At 51.6% G+C, this 13,768-nt stretch overlaps 5 protein-coding genes across 5 annotated transcripts; 4 read left to right on the forward strand and 1 right to left on the reverse strand.

Annotated features, from left to right (window-relative positions):
* Positions 1 to 721: 721 nt before the first annotated feature.
* On the forward strand, positions 722 to 1,360 carry JN550_000522 (uncharacterized protein; the record flags this gene model as incomplete). Its single annotated transcript, XM_049316838.1, has 1 exon — positions 722 to 1,360. The coding sequence occupies one exon, from the start codon at positions 722 to 724 to the stop codon at positions 1,358 to 1,360; it is 639 nt and encodes a 212-aa protein (XP_049177811.1).
* A 541-nt stretch (positions 1,361 to 1,901) lies between these two features.
* Positions 1,902 to 2,734, forward strand: JN550_000523 (uncharacterized protein; the record flags this gene model as incomplete). The annotated part of the gene is made up of 4 exons (XM_049316849.1): positions 1,902 to 2,075; positions 2,139 to 2,235; positions 2,302 to 2,359; positions 2,467 to 2,734. 4 exons carry the CDS (start codon positions 1,902 to 1,904, stop codon positions 2,732 to 2,734), a joined length of 597 nt encoding a protein of 198 aa, XP_049177812.1.
* Positions 2,735 to 3,174: 440 nt separating this feature from the next.
* On the reverse strand, positions 3,175 to 3,771 carry JN550_000524 (uncharacterized protein; the record flags this gene model as incomplete). The annotated part of the gene is made up of 1 exon (XM_049316860.1): positions 3,175 to 3,771. The coding sequence occupies one exon, from the start codon at positions 3,769 to 3,771 to the stop codon at positions 3,175 to 3,177; it is 597 nt and encodes a 198-aa protein (XP_049177813.1).
* A 1,979-nt stretch (positions 3,772 to 5,750) lies between these two features.
* On the forward strand, positions 5,751 to 9,002 carry JN550_000525 (uncharacterized protein; the record flags this gene model as incomplete). Its single annotated transcript, XM_049316871.1, has 2 exons — positions 5,751 to 6,145; positions 6,407 to 9,002. The coding sequence occupies 2 exons, from the start codon at positions 5,751 to 5,753 to the stop codon at positions 9,000 to 9,002; spliced, it is 2,991 nt and encodes a 996-aa protein (XP_049177814.1).
* A 2,432-nt stretch (positions 9,003 to 11,434) lies between these two features.
* JN550_000526 (uncharacterized protein) lies at positions 11,435 to 13,341 on the forward strand (the record flags this gene model as incomplete). Its single annotated transcript, XM_049316883.1, has 8 exons — positions 11,435 to 11,625; positions 11,715 to 12,021; positions 12,080 to 12,089; positions 12,143 to 12,265; positions 12,327 to 12,546; positions 12,599 to 13,033; positions 13,094 to 13,250; positions 13,306 to 13,341. 8 exons carry the CDS (start codon positions 11,435 to 11,437, stop codon positions 13,339 to 13,341), a joined length of 1,479 nt encoding a protein of 492 aa, XP_049177815.1.
* Positions 13,342 to 13,768: the final 427 nt, after the last annotated feature.

The raw sequence follows: 13,768 nt of genomic DNA on the forward strand, positions 1-13,768 counted from the left end.
AGCTAACCTGGAACTTAATCCAAGCCCACCTTTGGCTGCACGTTTCTGGCAGTTCCACAAGCGCCGGCACTGCCCACGAGTTAGTGGGGTGCAAATGGCCCCCCGGACCCGGGCTGGCTAGGGCATGGGGCAGAGACAGGGGGTGTCTTGGATGCAGCGTCATCGTGCTTCTCCATCTGCACTGAGCCAGCCGACGAGGCGTACAAGAGACAGACCTTTTGGACATGTCGCCAGTGTTGCCATGTAGCAAGGCTCGGAAGCTCTAATCTCATCTTGAGGAGATTGTGTCGACGACAGACTGATTGACCTCGCGCAGCTCTATCTCACTGCACATGCAGCTATTCCAATTGGCAGACGGCCAGATCCACAAAAGTGATCACCTCGAAACCTTGGTCTGCCAACGTTCGGTTCGATGGGGAAAGCCCCCGTCGATCGACTAAAGTTGCATGCATCTCCAGGTACATGGACGGCTTTCTCCTGAATGTGAAACAAGTTACCTGTTCGTAACTTAAATAAATCAGACCGACCTCGCCCACGCTCCTCCTATCTCTGGGTCGAGAGCGCAGATTGCAACTCCTCGAGCTTCCTCTGGTCGCTTTCGATGCCCCTACGCCTGCTCTCTTCTGCCTCGTGCACATCCGCATTCGCTCCCCATCTGCCGCCCGACTGAAAACCCGCCGCGAACCAGCCCAGCCTGCCAAACCAACTTTTCCCCGTCGAGATGCCGTCCCCCATGATCAAGGCCACCCTCGCGGCCGCCGCCCTGTCGAGCGCCTCCAACATCATGGCCCAGATCCTCGAGGCCTACCGCGCCGGGCAGGCCCTCTCGTTCGACGGCCCGCACTTCCTCCGCTTCGTCGTGCTCTCGTTCCTGACGGCCCCGCCCAACTACAAGTGGCAGCAGTTCCTCGAGGCGAGCTTCCCGGCCTACGAGCACAAGCACGGCGGCGGCGGCGGCGGCGGCGGGGCGTCGGACCTCGAGAGCCAGCGCAAGGAGAAGCGGGAGGACGACGAGGTCATGGGCCTCGACTACGAGGACGCGGCGCACGAGCGCAAGCCCAAGCTCAACCTGCGCAACACGTTTGCCAAGTGGTTCATCGACTGCATCACCCTGGGCGCCATCATGAACACGGTCGCCTTCTTCGTGCTCATGGGCCTGCTCAAGCACCAGAGCATGGCGCAGATCGGCCACAACGTCCGCCACGAGACCATCCCGCTCATCGTCGCCGGCTACAAGATCTGGCCCTTCGCCTCCATCATCAGCTTCAGCTGCGTCCCCGTCGAGCGGCGCATCGTGTTCCTCAGCTTCGTCGGGCTCCTGTGGGGCATATACATGAGCTTGGTTGCTGCGAGAGTGTGAACGGTGATCCAATTCTTGAGTGTCGGTGAATTTATGAGTTGTATACCGCTCAGAATAGTCTGAAGGATGAGAACGCTGGCGGCACTTATCCGTAGGCTTTTCATGTACGAATGAAGAAGATATTACAGATATTATATCCAATACTTTAGCTAACCTAGCCTGTAATGCTGATTTCATAATCTTGACTAACCTTCTGGGACACGTGGTTTATTTGTTGATCGAGAACATTAAGCATTCATGAGATAGTTGGGATGAACTCTCCATGGAATGACTGTAGACCACAAAGAAGGTCCCATGAATTGACTTTCTTGACAAGTAGCTGCTTCATTCACTACATCCAACACAACTTCGTAGGTGAATGCATGATGTAGGTGTCCACTGTATAAGTAGTATGGTGCTTATGATTCTTACTCCTCTCCCCTTCTCACTTGTCAAATTAGTACCCGACCTTTCGCGCCGATATTTGCGGAACTGAAACCGTGACAGTCCCGAGTTGAGACTGCCCCCGCACGCCTGAGTTTCACTCTCGCTCTCAGTTGCCATGAACTTCGTATGGATTCTGCTCCTAGCCTCCTCGGCCGCGGCCCTGGACTTCAGCTTCCTGGGCCTTACTCCGCAGGCATTGTGGTCAAGGAGTGCGTCTATTCCCGAGAACGGCACTCAAGATCTCTCGGCCCAGTCGGACACCATGCAACTCGATAACAACGACTACTATGTAAGCTAGGAGATGTGGCGAGAAGCGGTTTGGGCGGATACTCATCTTGCTGGCTTAAAACAGAAATTTCCCATTGAATGCGTTAGGGACCCGAACATGGGCCGGGTCGAGAACTTTAAGAACTTCACTAGGGAACTCGCTTCCGTCCTGGGCAGAACTGGTAGGACCAATTCGCAACGTAATTCGACGGAAACCTTGCGTCATGCTGCTAACCGCATTGCCATAGTCAGAGTCGAAAATGGAAAATGCGGAAGGGCTTTCTGCTGGGACAACACCACCATCTGGTAAGACACACATTCCGTCAACTGCTTTTCCCGTGAACTCTCTACCCGTTCCCTTGTTTATCACCTGCGGGTCGGATCAATAACCGATATTGATGCATCAATTTCAGGGCCTGCAACAACGCCAAGCACCCCAGGACGATTTCGCTGAGCGCGCTGTACAGCGCCAACAACGCTATCCTGAATAACTGCAAGAAGCAGCGGAACAATATCTGGAGCACGGGGGGCAGCACGTGGAATGACCAGAGCTACGGTCACGAAAACTCCAAGGCCGACCTGCGCATCTATTTCGGCAGCTGTGGCTGCTCGGAGAGCCGCTGTGCCAACCCGACGCTGTGTCCCGGGTACAAGGGTGACAACTGCTCTATTGATGATTAAAAGTGTGGACCTGGGAGGGTATTGGTCGACATCAAAGGAAACTGTTATGCTCTCTGGGGCGCGCTTTCATCGTGGGATATCAGCTAGTAGCGAGGGAGGATATCGACACTCACTAGACTTACTACACTTCGCGTGCCTCTTGGGGATTTTGTGCGATCATATCTGCTAATAATAGATGCCAGTGGTCACGCCATGTGCTTTCATGGAACGGACTTCTTAGCACCATTTACTTGCTGGTATGATGCTAACCCCTCTACTCATAACAGATTTGCGAGGCAACATGCAATTTGAAGATAATGTATCTATCGCAAGACCCTTTTCAAGACATGGAAGCGGGCGACTTTTCTCTATATAGTTTATAGCCCCGTAGTGTTAAATCAAAATCACCCTAGTGTTAGTACCAAAGTACCCCATGCTAGTAGATACCATAAACCCACGACCTAGTCAGAATCTCCATTCTTAACCTCGATCTTGCGTCCAAGTTCCCGTAGGATATATCCAACGCTCTCTGCAGGGGCCTGTGCCGAATCTACCACTATGACAAAGCCCTTATCTGGACGACGCGGTTCGCTCCACTTCTTGAAGAGCGCGATGTGGTCCTGCTCGGCCGCAACGGGGCCCGCGTCCGGTGGCGGACTGTCCAAGCCGGTCCGCTGGCTCCTCAGCGGCGTCCTGTCCCTCAGCCTTTGGTCCAGGAGGCTGAAATCACCGATCTGACACCAGACGTATCTGTACTCATAGCCGTAACGGCGGGCTAGCGCCATACCGTTGTCCAAGACCGGTTGGTGGTTGCACACGCTGTCGATGATGACGCTACGCCTTTGATTGATGATATCCTCGGCAACCACCCAGTCCAGGTCATACGCCAGCTCGGCCGAGCGAACGAACGAGAAGCCGTGGCCCAGGAAGAACGACTTCAGCAGGTCATGATTGACTACCACGCCGTCGATCGATTGACTCAGCAGGTTCGCCACGGTGCTCTTTCCGGCACCTGGGGCCCCGGACATCTGGATGAAAAACTTGCGTGGTGACTGCATTGTTGACAATTTAACGGCTGACTGGTTGTAAACTTGCACGTTCTGAGCAGAGGTGATGTCTTGCCTAGAGTTTCAACGCGATGCTAGCTGCCACAACCAGGCAGTTCAGCTGAAGGCATCAGCCCTTATCGCGACTTTTATTGCGATTTCAAGCCAGGCAGGCTAACCTCTTATCTTATGAAAGACATGGGCAGTGTCTGACTTGGTGAGTCCAAGATGCAGTATTCGCGTCGAGTATCCGCCCTAAAGTTTATCCGAGTGAGCTAAGCCGGCGCAGTGTTTTGGTTGGTCCGCAGAGTCGCACAGCCCCCTTTTTCCACTCCGCTTGTAAGTAGAATCGCAGCATAAGCTGAAGGCTGTGTAGGAGATAGAGACTTGGTTGCCTAAAGATGTTGATACTAGTGTACTGAGCCACAAACATCATCTCACAATTTCAATCATTGTGTCTTTGACGGTCTTTCCAGGGCGATTAAAGGCGTACGGCCATATATATATATATATTTTTGAGAAAGTAGGTCGCCAGCTTGAACTGTGGTGGGACCTTACGATTGACTTGTCTTGGTGCGCATAAAGATGAATGAGAGAAATTTAACACATTTACCAGTGACTTGATTGTCTGGATTCACCATGATCAGCTGCTTACCTACTCCTTCGCCTAATGAAGGGGTTGTCAGCCCTGAATAATAGTGGGACAACTTAAAGATGGAGAGTAGGAGGTCGAGGCTGATACAGAATTGACGTATGTCCTGTACATGCCTTGTAATACTGCCCCATTGAGATCATGCCTCGAGACATTAAAGAGTAAATAACAAAGGAGTGGAGATAAGTCTAAATGGATTTCGACCTAACACGGTTCTGGGTTGTAGCTGTGTAAATCTATCGTCATAATGGTAGTCAGTTTAGGTCACCCATTTGGCTGCACTTTGGCACCACAGAGTCTAGCTCCAGCAAATCCTCAGACTCATCCTCGACCACTTTAAGCACTTTACCGTCTACTACTCTATCAACCACTGGGTCAAATAACTTATCCGCTCCTACCACCATTTCCCACACAGTAACCTCCTCAAACCCCAACTCCAGCTCCAAAAGTCGCCCATGCCGGTCCCTCACACGGATATAGCGGAACTAATACATTGATTACAGAGTTAGGAAACACATTTTGCTGAGCATCGAATAAGAATTACACCCCCGTTTTGTCTACCAGTCAGAAGTATAACCGGTGACAACTCAGGGTTAAGGGACTGGCTAAACCGATAGTGCCACTGTTTATACCAACACGGTGTATCAGATTTGGCTACTACTGTATTGAGCTCGGGCTTGTGAGACGTGGTATAGAATTGTGGCTAAGAAATTGTGGTTGTGCTTTTTCGCGCTTTACTTATTTAATTTCCCTCTTTTCCGTAAAATTTAATACACCATCGCATTTTTTGTTTTAAATTCACGACTATTCGGTTTGGCGACTATCGATTTATACGTCTATTTTAACCATACGAACAATGTACGTTCGATTCGTCGATACTGACGAGGAGAACTGCGTTGGTTGAGGTTGTGTTATTTGGGGAATATGGCCCAGGAGCACCACTCCAGTTCAGTATACCATACTAGTATCAACTTGGATTCCAGCTCAACAATTTCTCAAATGGATTTCTCGGACGATGGCCCGAAAATTACAGCATCAATGGTCGTACGTGACAGCTACAGTACCTGTTTAGCCCTACATACCAGACCGTTCGTGGTAGCGAAGCGTATACTTGCGGTGAGAATAAAAGATCTGAACAATTCAAATGGCCAAGCCAAAATATGATGCAATGACTGGGTCACATCAGAAGAGGCGACATCGAAGGACAAAGCGGAGAGGGGATAAGAAACATGTGGAATTGCCGGTTTGGGTAGTTCGATAAATTCCACCAACAGTATCCTAAATTGCTCCTGGCCAATCACGAATAACTCGAGCCTAGTGACTTACAGCTGCCGTCGGCATGGGACACCTGCTTCACGAACTGACTTCGGCTATGAACTTGATAGCCGTATACGATCCGGTGAGACCGTTTGAACTCACCTATGGGCTTGTGGCCGCCGATGGTAGGGTTCCAAGTTCAATGGGCGGCTGCCCAATGCCCGATGCTACCGTGAATCACGGAGAAAGCGGGTCCCTAGCGCATGCCGGACCGAGCTTCCCCGCCATCCTCCACCACATGTCCCTCACTATCTGCAAGCATCCTGACCCCTCGTCGATCGCTGCACTCTTCCGCCCGAAAGTCGTTGCGCTAGTCTCCCGATTTGGAGTTACTTCAACCCCTCAGACGCAACGTGATGTCGAGAATAACGGGTGGTACGAGTGGAGCCTCTCGAGCCTGGATATGGTTGCCGACAGGTGCGCTTCCATGCTGCCAAGCCACCGCCAGGGATCTTCTCCTGGCTGTTCCCCGTTGTTCGATGTCACCTTGCCGGGTCACCGCAACTGCATCATGACGGCTTCTAAGCAAACTCGGTGTAGAGTAGCCCGCTTTGTCCGGATAAATAGTGGAGGGGACCCCATGAGCCGTCGGTTTGGGTTCTAGTAACTGGATTTGTGGTTCAGAGGTCAACTCTTGAAGATGGCGAGTCTAATCCGATTAACGCAGGAGCTCTATAGGCTTGTCGCTCTGAGCCTCCTGTTGCGTTTAGTACACGCTCATCCCACCGGAGCGTATGTTATTTCTGGCAGGTCATCAGCAGTGCGAGAACGCATCAGCGTCAACGAAGGATGGAAATTCTCACGCTTCACCTCCAATCCGGACGGGCTCTCGTATAACGAAACTCTGAAGCCATGGATTCTCCCAGTAGCCAATGAGTTCATCATCGATGGGACTCAACATGAGCGTCCTAACGAAACTGCTCCTGGTCAAGATGTCGAGTACACCCAAGCTTCATTCGACGATGGTGCGTGGGAAGCAGTCAATCTACCCCACGACTGGGCCATCAAGGGGCCTTTCAATGCCCCTGGTATCAGTGGCGGCATGGGTCGCCTCCCATCGGATGGCGTTGGCTGGTATCGCCGTACGCTGACGTTTTCGTCAAGCGATGTTGGCAAGTCTATCTTCTTAGACATTGACGGAGCCATGTCCTACTCGGCTGTCTGGCTCAATGGCGATCTCGTCGGCGGATGGCCCTACGGATACGCCTCATTCCGGCTTGACCTGACACCCTACATTAAAACAGAAGGGGAAAACCAGCTTGCTATTCGCTTGGACAATGCAGTTGATTCGTCACGTTGGTATCCGGGAGCTGGATTATACCGTAATGTTTGGCTAGTCAAGGCCGATCCCGTACACGTGGGCAAGTTTGGAACGCGAATCACTACTCCGTCTGTGTCAGCAGAAGAAGCGACAGTGAAACTTATCGTAGACGTCGAGAACAAGGCCGCGTCTGATCAGGAGATCTTTGTCGAGACTGAAATAAAGTCTCCAGAAGGCATAGTGGTCGGCAATTTCGAGAGAACGTCGGTGAACGTTGCGTCGGGTGAAAAGCAGCAGGCAACCGGCACACTGACAATCGAGAATCCATCACTCTGGGGGCCACCTCCAACCCAGACGCCAAACCTCTATGTAGCTGTGACCACTCTACTCACGAGCGACGGCACAGTTATCGACCAATATGAGTCAACTTTCGGTATCCGGTCGATCACTTATGATGGTGAACGGGGTGTCCTTGTCAATGGCGAGAAAGTGTACGTCCGAGGAACAGATAATCATCACGACCTTGGCAGTCTCGGCGCAGCGTTCAACAACCGAGCCGCTGAGAGACAGCTCGAGATGCTACTCGAAATGGGTGGAAATGCCCTTCGAATGTCCCATAACCCACCAGCGCCCGAGCTACTCGATCTCGCTGACCGCATGGGCTTCTTGGTTATCGACGAGGCTTTTGACATGTGGAACGAAGAGAAGGTCACAAATGACTACCACTTGCTATTCCCCGATTGGCACGAGCCGGACCTGCGGTCTTTCCTTCGAAGGGACTTCAATCACCCTTCTGTGATCTCATGGAGTATTGGGAATGAGATCCCTGAACAGAGGACGGCTGCTGGCGCAGCGACAGGCAAGATTTTATACGATATAGTGCATGAAGAGGATGGGACGCGGCCTGTCACATCGGCCTTGAACAATGGGCAACCTGGTGATGGACTGGTGGGCCTTATGGATATCCAGAGTCTTAATTATCAGGGCGAGGGTCGCGGAAACTCGTGGGACAGTTCATTCCCCGAGTTTCACAGCGCTTACCCAGACAAGCTTATCTGGACGAGTGAGAGTGCATCGACTCTCAGCACCCGAGGCACCTATATCTTCCCAGTCGTGGGGAACATGAGCCAGGTCGTGAGCGATGCACCAGGCGCCGGTGGCAATTCTACTTCGCTAGAAGTCAGTGCATACGAGTTGTACGCACCGTCCTGGGCTTCATCTCCTGACAAGGTGTTCAAACAGCAAGATCTGCACCCCTATGTTGCCGGCGAATTCGTTTGGACTGGATGGGATTACCTTGGAGAGCCCACGCCATACGACGACTTCGAGGCGGCGCGCAGCTCCTACTTCGGCATCATCGATCTGGCTGGATTCAAGAAGGATAGATTCTACTTGTATCAGTCGCGCTGGCGATCCGACCTGCAGTTCGCCCACATCCTCCCTCATTGGAGCTGGCCGTCTGATCGCGTAGGCGAGGTCACCCCTGTCCATGTGTTCACATCCGCCGACGAGGCAGAACTGTTCGTGAATGGCGAATCGGCTGGCAGGCTCGTTAAGGAGGAGCTTACTTATCGCTTCCGCTGGGACAACGTCACATACTCTCCAGGCGACCTTCGCGTCGTCACGTATAAGAACGGAGCTGTTTGGGCCGAGGCTACAAAGAAGACTGTTGGGGATGCTGCAGCCTTGAACATGACAGCGGACCGGGACACCATCTCGGCCGACGGGTATGACTTGTCTTTTATCACTGTTGCGGTCGTCGACGCCACTGGGGATACTGTACCATATGCAAGCAACAGCATTACCTTCTCGATCTCGGGACCAGGTGAGATAGTATCGACAGACAACGGCAGTCCGATTGACCAAACACCATTTCCGTCCCTCACGCGCAACGCATTCAGCGGCCTAGCTCTTGCTATCGTTCGTACTCGTGCTGGGGAGCAAGGCGTAATTACCGTGTCGGCTACGGCGGACGGACTAGCGGGTGGTGAGGTGGTCATTGAGGCAGTTTGAACTTGCAGGAGGCTATGCAGTAATCTCTGATAAGGTGTAATGATCCATCCTAAGGAATATTCTGCAATCAAAATCTGAGATACCTATCTGTCTTTCTGACATGCTTGTATTGCCTTGCGAGTGCTCGTGAGGAGGCCTTGGTTTCGTGAAGTGTGACAATGAACTCTTGGCAAAGGATTCATTCCTTGAAATTGGTTCGACATGATAGGTTGTACATAGATGTATCTGATAATTAAGCGAACATGGATCGAATGAGTTAGAACGTGAGGCTATGTTACAAGTAGATGGCGAACAGGGCTGAATCGTATATCTCGACATGTTCCGAGCCGAGGCACAACCCCATGCTACTACTCCATTTTAGTCCATAGGATTAGAGGGCTTAAGACTCTTGCACATAGCCCATTTCTCCTATATTTGGTGATCATGAGAACTAACTTTGCTGGTACCGAGCCAGATTGACGCTATAATTGAGATGTGACGTCGTATTACTTACAATGGTTTCACGAGGTATATGTGTGTTCTGAATCACTCTCAAACCCGATGACGGAGCTCTGTCGTATAAAATTCAATAAACTCACTGAGGCCTGGTGTTTCCGAGATAGCCGACCTGGCTGCATGAAATGTAGGCTATGTGATGCACTTGCGAGATAGTCCCTTGGCATATGAGGAGTTTCGTTGCTGAGCCGAGGCTCACATATATCAAGCCTAGACTTCGTCTGCATCATGACCATTCAGGAGACGAATCAAAAGAGTATTGATAGCGACAAATAATGATGATTGTGTAGTCTTATTGGGATTGAGTGGTGATTGGCCTGGAGTTGAGGCTGTCGCAAGAGAATCTGGAATAGGTATAGAAGGACTCGTGGCTTTCCGTGCATATTGCAGTGAACGAACCAATGACTGGCCCCAGAAGGCACAGTTTTCTGCATAGCTGACGGTGGAAGAGTGCGCCACAGAGATCAAGGTCAGGATCGGCTCGGCGCTAGTAAATCTCCCGTGCGGCTTCAGGTCATGCTGGCATAAGGTTGAGCCCTGCAGCACGCAGCTTGTGCCTTGAAGTGGTATCGCCCATGATTGTTCCACGGCGTCGGAGCCATTAGTTTGGTCAGCTAGGATTGCCTAGACGAGTCTGGACCTTGAGTTAATCCCATCCCAGCCGCATGTGGTGTGTTGCGATACGTGCATGGACTCTGCAACGCTTCCAATGGGTGAATCGCCAGCAGCTAAGGTAGCATCCATAGGTATATTGAAGTAGATTGCACCCATAGATAGGACGGCAAAGCAGATAATCACCTACCTACTCAAGTCATCTAGCAATTGCGATCAAGCTCGGCCCTCCTTCTTGAATCTCACATGAGGGAAAAGGCTGGTCGGTCCACGTCAGCGAGAGGTTGAGAGTCATTCCAGGCTGTAGATCCAGCAACGCCCAGCCAGCCATGGCATGCTGCTTTGATTTGAGGATGCAAAGTGTGATTTATTTAGCAGCATGTTAGATCCGGAGACCAGTCACCGTGGCACGGCATGGCTGAACGCAAGTGATCAGACCAGGTCCCCCTTTTCCCACAGCGCATCCCTACCGACTCCCGGATGCGACCGGCCGGCGGAGTCCACAGGGGGGCATCTTGGTCAATAATTGAGTCCTCTGCCCATCGCTGCAAAGACAACATGACTTCACGCCTCCCGAGGCAGCACGGCGCTGCATACTACTTGTGGTAAGACCACCCCGCATTGCGGGTTTGCCCAGCCATTCCCCGCATCACCGGTCGTTTTACCCCAGGTTCTACTGACTCTGGGGCTCTCCACCAGGTGGAACCATGACGGCGGCTTTGCAACAGAGTTGGCCCAAGATGGATCCGCTGCCTGCTGGTGATGCCTCCCTCCCTCCCCGATATCGAGTAAACCGCCCGGAGAGCTAGGCCAAACCAATATGGATACAGGCCCGGCAGATGGTGCGGATGCTGCCACGCCTCGTATGTGGATCATTGACTTGGAGAAATTGGATCCGTTCAGCGGATGGTACGCCGAGACTTGGGGGAAAGCTTGCCAATGAGTGCGCCCCAGGTTCCAAGACATCTGGAGGGCCCCCTCTAGTTAGATCGCCCGCGCTCGTGAGGGGTCGGTCAGCTGGCGAATGATCGACCTGGACATCACCATCATGCACGAGAGACAGGGGACACACGTTTCCCTATCCCAGAATCGATATTCTGTGCGATAGACCCTGGTCAAGTAGACGATGGTTCGATGGCGATTGGTCAAGGACCCGGAGCACCAGGCTTGGCTGGGCCCAGCACTCGTGCTCTTCTTACCATAGTACATATACTCCATCCGCCGCATTTACATTTCCGGCTGAATAGTGTTTCCCTGTTGTTCACATCTACTCCCACTCTTCCTTACCCTACAGCCTGCGCCCGACCTGACACACAGCCGCCAGTATGGATCGCGACTCTGAAAAAGCCGCGGTCGACTACGTGCCAGATGTCGAGTTGACAAAGACGGCTACGGAAGGCACCAACAGCTGGCAGAATGAGTACCCTCCAGATGTCCAGAGAAGCATCATCCGCAGGATTGATCGCCGACTTGTCCTCACCGTCGGCTTTATGTACTGCGTATCCCTGATGGATAGGTGAGTACTCCAAGTCTCCACTCCTTCAGACACGTCGTCTGCGGGTGCCACTTTTGGTCCGTGTGTCCAGCCGTGCTAATTTCAGCCAGGACCAACCTCTCGGCAGCCAGCATCGCTGGTATGCAAAAGGAGCTTGAGCTTGGTATTCACGACCGTTACTCGATCGTGACACTCGTGTTTTTCGTGACCTATATCGTATTCCAACCTCCGGCGACTGTTATCGCACGCAAGCTGGGACCCCGCAACTTCCTTTCCGCAATCACGCTTCTCTGGGGAGCTTTGATGATTGGCTTTGGCTTCGTGAAGAACTGGCAGTCCTTGGCCGCTCTGCGTGTCATTCTCGGTATACTGGAAGCTGGATTCTTCCCGAGCTCCGTCTACCTTCTGAGCACTTGGGTAAGTGGTTTCGTCATGCCGCAGTGGTTGTTACAATATACTGACTGTTTGACTATAGTATACGAGATGTAAGATACGATTTCCAACATGATCGAATTAGCAGAGAACTGACTTGTTACAGATGAGGTCGGCAAGCGATTTTCATTCTTCTACGTCATCGGCTGCGTTGCCTCAGCGTTTGCGGGTATTCTTGCGTATGGCTTGATGCAGATGAACGGCTTGCAGGGCTTAACTGGTTGGCGATGTACGTATAAATGAGCCTTACACCGAGCTTTGTCAACACCTGGCTAACAATGGGTATTCAGGGATTTTCATCATCGAAGGTATCCTTACGTGCTTGATCGGAATCGCTAGTTATTGGCTCTTGATCGACTTCCCTGACTCAAAGAGAAAGCTTTGGAACTTCCTCAGTGATAAGGAGAAGGATTGGGTTGTCAAGCGTATCAATGCAGACCGTGGCGATGCAAGCACACCAAAATTCAAGCTTGGGAAGTTTCTTCGGGCTGGAACTGATTGGAAGATTTGGTGAGTTAAAAAGAGAACGCCTTTTATACTCATGGCTAACATGTGCGTCAAGGTGCTATGCTATGATCTTCTTCAACACAACCACCATTACTTACGCTCTGGCCTATTTCCTCCCGATCATTCTCAACACGCAGATGGGCTTTGACGTCGGAGCAGCTCAGTGCTTGGTAGCACCGCCATACGCATTTGCAGGATTCGTCATGTTTGGCATGGGCTGGCTCGGCGACAAATATCACGTCAGAGGCCCAATCATTATGGGCAACATGCTCCTCTGCCTGATTGGTCTTCCAATCATGGGCTGGCACCCGAACAGTTCCGTTCGATACTTTGGTGTCTTCCTTGTGACAGCTGGAGCCAACTCCAATGTCCCTTCAGCTTTGGCATATCAAGCAAACAACATTCGTGGTCAATGGAAGCGTGCACTCTGCAGTGCTACATTTGTGGGATTCGGTGGTATCGGTGGTATTGCTGGTAGCTTGGTGTTCAGGTACGCAACCTTGGCAGAGTGATCGGACTGGAAGCCAGTGCTAACCCAAACCGTTTATAGAGCTCAGGATGCTGCAACGGGATACAAGCCCGGCCTTTACGCAGCTATCGCTTGCTCGCTGTTGAACCTAGTACTTGTTGCCATTGTCGACACTGCATTTTACTTTGAGAACCGCAAAGCCGACCGTGGAGAGAAGGAGCTGGAGCACGATGACGATGTAAGTTACAGCTCAGATCTCCATTCTGATGAACGTGAGCTAATACTCTGTATAGGAGGTACGAGAGCGTGGATTCCGATACACTTATTAAAACCCCTCGTTGAATAGATCTGGGTCTCATGACATTTATGAGGTTCATGACTTGGTGGAGTTCTTGCAGGATCATATCTCTCCCAAAACAGCCGGTGATACGAGATTATTGGATTCTGTCTGGTGTAGGAACAACAGCGTCTGACGGTTTCATTCATAGACCAGTAGACGAATCTATACAATATTTATGCCATTTGAAAAGTGACCACTACGATGCAGCTCCGCCCGTACTACTGATATGTAAGATGTACTTTCGAATCTGGTATGGAATAATGCCGGGTATTTATGCCAAAGAGACCACTGTTGCAATGTGGGCACTGTCTATACAGATTGCGGGAGTCAACTTCAACCTCTTAGTTTCGCAGATTTCCGGCCTGAAGCAAATGGAACTTTCCAACTTTGCCCTCATAATCTTGGTATCACTTTCA

The sequence above is a fragment of the Neoarthrinium moseri genome (assembly GCF_022829205.1).
Source record: "Neoarthrinium moseri strain CBS 164.80 chromosome Unknown scaffold1_Wmoseri_CBS_16480, whole genome shotgun sequence".
Classification (NCBI taxonomy): Eukaryota; Fungi; Ascomycota; class Sordariomycetes; order Amphisphaeriales; family Apiosporaceae; genus Neoarthrinium; species Neoarthrinium moseri.